At 43.9% G+C, this 10,056-nt stretch overlaps 1 protein-coding gene across 1 annotated transcript in view; it reads left to right on the top strand.

Annotated features, from left to right (window-relative positions):
* pipox (pipecolic acid oxidase) overlaps nucleotides 1-9,811 on the top strand; it is a gene marked incomplete at both ends in the record, with an annotated part of 12,629 nt that extends 2,818 nt beyond the window's left edge. Inside the window, 4 exon segments of the mRNA XM_037678413.1 lie at nucleotides 1,851-2,064; nucleotides 2,581-2,763; nucleotides 5,688-5,840; nucleotides 9,662-9,811. Of these exon segments, the coding sequence (XP_037534341.1) occupies nucleotides 1,851-2,064; nucleotides 2,581-2,763; nucleotides 5,688-5,840; nucleotides 9,662-9,811 (700 nt within the window).
* Between the last annotated feature and the right edge of the window lie 245 nt (nucleotides 9,812-10,056).

Raw genomic sequence — 10,056 nt, 5'->3', positions numbered from 1 at the left:
CGATGTTGCGATAACCTGCAATATCTAGTATATATGTATATGTGTGTGTGAGTGTGTGTACATACATTGTTATATATACTGTATACATACAATTAATGTTTTAATTTATTTTTATTGTTTTCCACTGTTTGCTGTTTTAGTGATTTTAGCGGTTCATTCCTTTTTGTTTTAGTTGATAGTTTTTACGTGTTCTCAGTGTACAGCATTTGGACCAACAGTGTTGTTTCTGTTCATTGTCCTGAGATAACTTCTGTTGTCACTTGACGCTATAGAAATAAACTGAACTGTTGTTTTCAAAGCGCTTTATGAATAAAGTTGTACTGTGTTGTTTTGCATATAGCCCTGTGTAGCAAAGAGCAGCAGCTACGTAAAACCAAACCTTTAACTGTATCCATGAAGCATCATTCTTCATTGTCCCAGATCAACTAGATCACATGTTTTATATTAACAAGCCTGGTTAGCTCGCGCCCAGCGAGGTGGATCATAAAGCTCTGTGACAAACAGCTCAGGCCTCCAGCTCTAGATGTTTGTCCCGTTTGTCTCCTAACAGATGTCACAGCGGTTTGTAGAAAACACTTCCAGCAAAGTGCAAGTCACACATTTATCAACCTTTAAATCTGCTTCTGAAAAATTTACACATCAGCTTCTGCAACTTCTTTGTCTTTACATTATGCTGCTCTGGAAATTACTGTATTTAGTATAAATGATATTGCTCATGGGCAGCACAGTGGTGAAGTGGGTAGAGCTGCCGCCTCTCAATGAGAAGATCGCTGGATCAAACCCCGGCTGGGGGCCTTTCTGGGTGGAGTTTGCATGTTCTCTCTGTGCTGCGTGGGTTTTCTCCAGGTACTCCAGTTTCCTCCCACAGACCAAAAACATGCATGTTAGGCTGATGGTAACTCTAAACTGTCCCTAAGTGAGAGAGTGAATGGTTCTTTGTCTCTATGTGTCTCTGTGGTGGACTGGAGACCTGTCCAGGTGTCCCCTGCCTCACGCAGTGACTGCTGGATATGGACACCAGTGACCCCTGTGACTCGAAAAGGAAGAAGTGGGCAAAGATAATGGATGGATGGATGGATGGATGGATGGATGGAGGTTCTGGTAGTAGGTAGAGCATACGCAGTCCTGCTGGACCCAAGCAGTGTGGTAAAGCGGTGCATCTTCTTTCATCTGGCAATACGTACGGCAAACGAGGGTGGAGGCAGGTGTGGGCACCCCACCCACACTTCAATGCCTTTGGTACCGGGAGTTGAACCAGCGACCCTCCGATCACAGGCCCACCTTCTCTAAGCTCAGTGCCACCACACCACTTGCTTTAAACTTTAAAAATGTCTCTAGGACCTGTTTTGTGTTTGGACAGTTTTTGTCCTGCTGAACTCTCTGAACTGTCCTAAATAAAAACCTGCTCCAAACCATCCACATGCCTGCTAGATCCCTTCCCAACCAGATGTTTAAAGACGTGTTTCCATTAATTAATAACCACGTCTTGGATCTGCTCAATTTGTCTCTAATAAATGGTTACGTACCACAGAACTTTAATCCTGTAAGAATATTTTGTAAACATATTATTTACATTTTCTCTCTTACGCTATCAAAAGGAAAGTTGTTTCTTAAATTCTGGAAAATTAATACAACAAGGGCACTAGCTAAAATAATAATGACATTTAAATGCAGTAAGAGTTTTGTGAAACTAATATTATTGTCTCAGCAGACTAAATGTTTGGAAAATAACTGCCTTATTAAAACTGCAAAGAGATGCGTTGCACATAAAATAATCTAAGACAGACCTTTGTTGTTTAGTTAAACTGTGGAGTTGGTTTCACGTCGTTCTTTTCAAAATGTCTCCTCAGACAAACGGGACTCCTGGTTATGGGACCAGAGAAAAGTGATGGTTACCTGAAGGTTAAGACGACGCTGCAGAGGAACAAGGTTCCTGCAGTGGTTCTGACCCCGGACAACTTCAACCAGCACATCCCCAACCTCCGCCTGGCTGAAGGAGATGGAGCGCTGGTGGAAATAACAGCTGGTGTCCTGTATGCTGACCGTGTTCTCAGGACCGTGCAGGTACGCTCTGATCGATTCAGGTCAATGAGTCCCCGAGGCTCAATGGGACTAACCCGTAGAAGTAAAGGTTGAAAAATAGTACGTTCTAAAAGAGAAGCACGACAGCTGAAGTTTATTTTTATTAGAATAATACACTAGCTTACTGAAATATGTGTTATACAGATGTTTTTATATATACAGTATATATAGTATAAATGTATATATGTATACATATATACATTTATACTATATATACTGTATATATACACATTTGGACGGACGGACAGATTTTACCTTCCATGTGTAAGTTAAACTTTTTCAGATGGGACTGTTGCCTCCGTGACTCTGCTTCAAATCATTAGAACACAGGAACAGAGAAGAATCTGTTCACAACCATGATGCTTCTTGAATTAAACCTCAACATCCATCCATCCATCCATCCATCCATCCATCCATCCATCCATCCATCAGTTGTCTGTGAAGGGATCAGCCAAAAGAAGATAATATGTAAGACTTTTTATTGTTCTTTGTTTCCAGACGCAGTTTGAGAAACTGGGCGGGGTGCTCAGAGATAACGAGGAGGTAACAGACATCAAGCCTGGTCCTTGTGTCACTGTGTGCACATCTGCTGGAGTTTATGTTGCCAACAGTGTGGTGATCACAGCTGGACCCTGGACCAACGCTCTGCTGGCACACACTGGTCTACAGCTGCCACTGGAGGTACGCTAACCAACCCATCAAATACTGCTTACATGGCCATTTATTGATACAAATACATTTATATTTTAATTAGAATGGGCATAATTTATACTTTATTGTATCTATCAGATTTACACATGTCTAGAAATAGATTAATTTTGAATTTGATCCATTTTATAATAGATTTTCATTTGATGTACAATCACTTGTATAATGCATGTGTTTCTTTAATGTTGACATGAACCTGCTTGTTCTGTGTAACCACTTAATTCATCCAAACATTCAGGTTCGAGTTCTGACTTTCATTTTTTAAACTTTTATTCCTTTTCTACACATTTTTCACCAGTATGATGGAAAACTTGAGTCTGTGTGTCACGAGTGGATATGTCTTCAGTTTCAGACGCTCCGAGCTGCCTCCTGCTGCTGACAACTTTCCTCCCTCCCCCTGAAGGTCCAGCGGAGAAGACCTCAAGAATAACGTTCTTCTTCTTTTCCCTCCGCAGCAGCTCAGAGCCACAAGTCAGCAGAGTTTTATTTTACAATCTGCCACAGCCTGAAAGGAGAAGCTGGGCTGAAAACAGGCCGACAGCTGTTAGAGGCGAGAATTGGAGAGGATTTTGGAATTGCATTATTCAGACGAGCAGCAGAGTGGGGGGGCTCGGGGGGCTGTGCTGGAGTGACTGGGGAACAGCCTCAGAGCTCTGACGGTCTCTGACAACGACTGCCTGCTTAGCTCATTACACCCAAACATCTTCTAAATGTCTCCTTCTTGATGGAAACACATTTAACTGAGACAAAGGAGCAAATTACACTGAATTGTTCTAAACTACACGCTGTAATGACTCCTCTTCTTCCTCCTCCTCTTCCTCCTCTTCTTCCTCCTCTTCCTCTTCTTCTTCTTTGCAAAAACAAAAAATTATGCAACATAGAGCGTTAATGAATTTTAAAAACAAGTTTAAATGTATTCTCCATGATAGAGGGTGAAAACATACAGATTAATATAAAGGTTTAATCCAAGCTGTGGTTCTAAAGATCCTTGAGGTCTTTAACTTGACAAGACCAGTTAACTTCTTGTTAGTGGTTATGATTGACAGCAGTTGTTAGGTCCTCTGGGTGACTGCACTCAGTGCATTAACTAATTAACCACCAGGCAAAGACCAAAAACTAGAGGAGTTGTAAATTAACACACTTTGGTAAAGTCTGCTGGAGCCATTTTGAAACATGTTCCAATTTTAAAATCATCATGCTAAACATCGTAAAGACAAGTTGTATGAAGAATTTACCAAAACCTGGAAGAAGACTGTTCTCAGATGAAGGGCAATGAGTTCAGATGTTCAGGAACAACCAAAGAACGAGTGAGGTGCAGTGTGAGGTGGAACCTGGTGGAGCACCAGTGTCTCTGACCACAAGGAGACACCTTCACATCACCGTGGACCAAGAAGGTGCTGAGCAAGAAACCAACTCTTGGTCCAGAGGACAGCCCTTCACGCTGGACTCTAACCTGCACCTGCCCACATGGACAAGACAAATCTCTTCCTGATGAGCACAAGAAATTATTTACAGGAGACAGTTACCAGAAGAGTTGTTAACTATCAGAAGAGAAATCGTGTTTTTTAGTTTCAATTCACACTTTGGTTCCTGGCGACTGAAACCTCTGTGTGAATTTAAAGGTACAAACTGAGGCCCCCACTCTCCAGCTGTAAATGAGAAGTCTCCTGGGATGGATCTACATAATCAGGTCATGAGTCCTCGGGGCTCAATGAGACTTACCTGCAGAAATAAAGGTTGAAAGAATTCAAATACACCAGCACTCCTTGATGCTTGAGACATTTAACCAAATCTTTTTCAGAGCCTCTCTCTGCAGATCATCCCAACTGTACGTTATTACTATGGATCTGGTCAGCTGGTGTCTCAACGCATTTAAAATGTTCTCAACGTGACGACAAACTTCAGGCGAGCCGACTTTTCTCGACAAGAAGACGAGCGCTGAGGATGCATATACAGTTGGACTGATGATAACTGGTTTCCTGCTTTTTGGATTGGGCTGGGAGGTCTATCAACAAACAAGGAAGTCGTCTGCAGCAACTTTGTCCCTGGTCAGACTGCCTGCGTCTGTCCACTTAATTTGGACGTTGGGGATTCGAGAGGACCAGCAAAGACTCAAGGCAGACATGAATCTGGTCTTGACCGTCACCTTATCTCAGTTCACCTGGAGGCGCTGTGAACTGATGCTCTGCCCTCTCCCTTCCCCTCCCACTGAGGAATTCAGCGGACCTGTCAGAGGGACCGGCTGAGTAAACATCGTGTCATCATTTCAGGACCCTTGGATTCTCTCTGGCACTGTTCCAGGTCGACCTCGGCACGACGGTGTTTATGGATCTCACCAGAGGGAACCGACTGGTTGTCCAGTTCTTATCAGAACTCCTGCAGTTCCTCTGGAGTGTCCTTGACATCGTCACTGCGCTTGTCGTCTCCCCTCCCTGCTGAAAGTCTACATCACTATGTGCCTATGTGCGGGGTGTTTTTTTCAATATCAGGGTCTTTCTCCTCGGTCAAGGACAAAGAGTTTGATAGGATTTTTTTTGTCTCCAAATCCTACATGTTGTCACTTTCATCACTTTTTGTCCAAACAGGTCTCACTTGTAAATGAGTCTTTGAGACTCAATGTGATTTATCTGTGTAAGTAAAGGTTGAATGTATTTGTGTGTGTGTGTGTGTGTGTGTGTGTGTTTATATACAGTAGTTGAAGCTGTATTTTGACTCTGTGTGGATTTGTGAAGATTTATAACTCGTTTTTAAAATTAATTTATATATATGTTTTATGTTGGGTCACATCACACTTTCTTTTTTGTTACTCTTTTCAAAGTGTAACCTACAAAGTGTGCAACCTTTGAAAAGTTTTTCGGCATTAGAAGAACTACTGGCTCTTTGGGTCCCCTCCGTAGGTGGTGAAGATAAATGTGTGCTACTGGAAGGAGAAAGTTTCTGGGACATATCACGTGAAGAAGCGCTTCCCTTGCTTTATACAGACCGAAGGTGAGGAGACCAAGGAACACATCTACGGACTCCCATCCAACGAGTACCCAGGACTGGTAAAGGTACGTGACAATGCCTCCAATTTCATAATAAAACCCTCTTGTCTTGCATACCAACACGAATCTTTAATGTTACTGGTAAAATTGCAAACGGTGCGATTAACTGATTTTATACGTTGCTTCTCATTTGTTTTTAATCTACAACATTTATATTTAAATATATTTTTTTTACATAGACACTCTTGACACTTTGCAATACATAGTAGTTCTTTATTTGCCATTTGTGCACAGACCAACAGTCCAGGCACACTGGAATTCTTGTGCAGAGCTCTCAGACAGATAAAACTCTGAAACATTAAATAAAATTAAAATAAGAACAAAGAGCTTTGTGTCTGTATAGAAAGTAAACCAGGTCACATGACAAGTGAAGTGTGGGTTATGATCAGTATTTTGTTTTGCCATCAGTCTGACTGTGGCAGGGAACAAACCATTAACTATTAAAAACCTTGAGCTATGGCTGATGGACCACTCTGCTGTGTCTCCGGTTATACGAACAGTTTTTTGATGAGAGCGTGAGCTGGACGGAGTGAGTCCTGGATGATTCCTGCTGACCTTCTTTGACACCTCTGTTCAAACATCGAGTCCATGGGAGGAAGTTTGTCCCTGAGATTCTCTCCAGTCTTTATGACTCTTTGCAGTGCCTTCCCTTCTGCTCGTGTGGTGTACCAGACGGAGGTGCCTGCGGTTAGGATACTCTCTATCAGTCCTCTGTAGGCCTGGGTGAGAGAGTGCTGGTTCTAAAACCTTTGCTGGGCTTTTTTTCACCGGGGCTGTGGTGTTGAGACCAGCTCAGGTATGATGTCACCTGCAGTCCCAATAATCTATGGCTGTCATAAATGTACAGAGTAAAGAGTTTAGGGCCGAGGCAACAGCCCTGTGGGGCTCCTATGTTGACAGTGAGTTCAGAATGTCTGAATAAGTTTTATTGTCATTGCACCGAGATAGATAGATGAAGCTTTTGTTCTTGGGTACTCATGTCCCAGGAGAAATTTGATAGTCGGCCTGTCTCCGAGGCCGTCGGGAGTCAAATTCAGATAAGCTTGATTCTTGTTTTTCTTCAGGCAGACAGATTACTTTTTTCTTCAGCCTTGAGTCCATCTGGACGTTCTGGTTCCGAAAATGCCTAATTGTGGGATTACATTCCACTGATCCATGCAATGAGTCTCCTTCAAGGTCGAACCCACCACACTGACGAGTCCCAGAAGCCGCAGGTGGTCTGCGATTCTCACAAATCACCTCCATCTTGTGGTTTAGCTCATAAACCAGTTGATTTAGAGTTCCCACAGCGTGGACCAGACCTTCACACTGACTCGGAAGCTTTTCCATGGTCGAAACTGTTCCTGCCGTCTTCTTCAAAAGTCGATAAAACAGAGCCCTGCCGATGCCAAAAAGCAGAGTCCCTGCTATCATAAATCCAAATATGTAAATGTCTTCAACATCCTCCTGAGACAGAACTGAGAGACACATCATCTGCCACACTCCCCACGGATCCATGACGTACCCCACAGCATGAGTCTCAGCTGGACACGCTGGTTCTCCAGGACCTTGTCGCTTTGATGAAAAAAATCTTATAAATAGAGTTGAACGCCCACGATACCAGATCCATAATCTTCTTAATTTATGTTCAGGAGATGTGAACCAGGCACTTCAGACACACAGAGAGCAGAGCAGGAAGAAGGAAAAATGGGGAGGAAAGACGGAAGCAGCCACCTCGATGAGAGACAGGGAGGAAAAAAAAAAAGCAGCAGACACTGGTCCTCCCATTCTCACCACCTGTGGTCTATCTGTCAGGAAGTCCAGGATCCAGTTGCAGCTGGGAGTCGAGACGCCAAGGTCTGTCAGCTTCTATATCAGCACCCGGGTGGATGGTACTGAAAGTTGAACTTTAGTTCAGAAAGAGCATTCTGGCATGTTCTGCTGCTTTCCAGATGTTGCAGAGTGTGGTGTAGTGTTACTGCATCATCCACTGATCGATCAGGGCGGTGGGCAAACTGGAGGGGGTCAACAGTATCCAGGACCGTGCAGTCGATGCTTAAGAACCAGTTTTTCTAGAAACTTCATAGCAACAGGTGTTGGTGCCACTGGTCTGTAGTCGCTAAGGGTGGATGTGTCTGGACTTCTGGGAACTGGTACAATGATGCTGGATTTGGAAACATGGGGAACCACTGCCTGGCATAATGACAGGTTGAAGATGTCAGCATGTACTCCAGCTGTTCCCCACAGGCCTTCAGAACTGGGAAGAACTTATTCATTTCCCCCAGCCTTGTTGGGGTTCACCTTCTTCAGAGCTTTCAGGACCTGTGTGAGTCACCTGCCACCTCATGGTCTCTGCATACTCTTGGATATTGTTTGCAGCCTCCTTGAAGGTGCTCCAGTCTGGCCTCCAAGCAGCTTTGCACCACCAGTCCAGGTTTTACTGGTCCTGACTGTGTCTCAAGCCTTTTGTTGTAAACTGGTTTGAGACAGATTGTCAGGTGATTAGGCCAAAGTGAGGTTTGGGTTCATCTGAGGAGGCATTCCTGATGTTGCTGGAGCTGAGATCCAGTATTTTATCCCCCCTGATGCGAACTGATGCAGTTTAGAGATTTTCCCTGAAGACTGCAGTGATTGAAATCTGCCAGAATAATGACAGCAGCGTCAGGAGACGTGTTTTCATGTTTGGTGATCATGTCGTGTAGCTCCTCCTCTTTAGTGTCGGGGGGACATACATGACCCTCACAATGATGCACTGCAGCTCTCACAGATAAAATGCCCTAATACACAAATCTGTATCATCTTCTTCTAAACAAGACCTGGTTCATCTTCCAAATGGTGACATGGATCTCTCACTACAGTGAGGGTGTACACATCTCCTCTTCCTTTAACAACAGTCTGCAGATGTCCAGGATCTGAGCGAGCAGCTGTTGGAGGTTTGGGATGGAAACGTCCAGTTCTTATGTAATGCTGGACTCCAGCTGCTCAAGTCTCCGCTCTGCTTGGCAGCACTCTTGTATTCTGCGCACATGGTGCCTTTCCAGACGTGCACGCTGCAGACGCCAGAGGCACTAATGCACGGCCACAGCATCAGCGAGGCAGGCTTTGAGCTGTGCACTGTTACCAGGATGGTCCTCCAGCTGTTTATTTCATATTTACCATATTTTCCGGTGTATAAGTTGCAGTTTTTTTGCATAGATTAGTCAGTCCTGTGACTTGTATGCTAAAGCAACTTTTATCTGTTTTTTTCCATATTCATAACAATTTTTGATTGACGCTTTAAATTTCGAAGAACTGCAACAGTGAGTCCTCCCATGTGCACTCGCTTCACGCAGCTGGTGCAGGCGGAGGAATGTTGAAGAGCTAGTGGCTCTAGCTATGATGGATGGATAGATGGATGGATGGATGGATGGATGGATGGATGGATGGATGGATGATGGATGGATGGATGGATGAATGATGGATGGATGGATGGATGATGGATGGATAGATGGATGGATGGATGAATGATGGCTGGATTGGATGGATGCATGAATGGATGGTGCCACGCAGCCCAGGTGAAATGAAGCTGTTTTGACCATTAATAAATGCAACTTATACAGTATATGTTTTTTACCTCTTCATGATCCTTTTTTTGACTGATGCGACTTATACGCCAGAAAATACGGTACTTTCCTACTAAGTAGGAAGTTGATCGAACCGGTTAACCAAAAGTATGAAAACACTACACATGCCATATTGTTTAAAATAATAGGTGTGCAAATCAAACAGTTTAATTGAACCCTGGGAGGTTGGAATGTGTTACAAGACTTTTCTACGTGACTGACGTCACAAACGTGTTCTGGTTGCAGATCTGTTACCATATGGGCAGCAGGACGGACCCAGATCAGAGAGACCGACAGACAGAGCGGACCGACATCGACATCCTCCGGCGTTTTGTTGCTCGCTGTATGCCTGGCCTGATCCCTGAACCTGCCGTGGTGGAGAGCTGCATGTACACGGTACACGCGCTGAACAGGGAGCTCTCATCTGGGAAAACTGTGGCTGGTTGGAGGTTCTGGTTGGAGGTTCTGTGCGTGCACATGTGCACTGCAGCAAATACAAAATACTTCTACTGTTAATATAGAACTATTTTCTGTTTAAAGTACAGTGATGTGAAAACAGCTCCTCACAGATTTCTTCTTGGTGTGTTTTATTGTCACACCTCAGACGAATGTTAAGTAGGGGGAGTGGTGGCGCAGAGGTT

This window comes from Nematolebias whitei, chromosome 6, assembly GCF_014905685.2.
Source record: "Nematolebias whitei isolate Nwh7 chromosome 6, NemWhi1, whole genome shotgun sequence".
In the NCBI taxonomy this organism is placed as follows: domain Eukaryota; kingdom Metazoa; phylum Chordata; class Actinopteri; order Cyprinodontiformes; family Rivulidae; genus Nematolebias; species Nematolebias whitei.
Note: the sequence above shows the minus strand (reverse complement) of the source record. Positions and strands in the feature narration are given on the sequence as shown.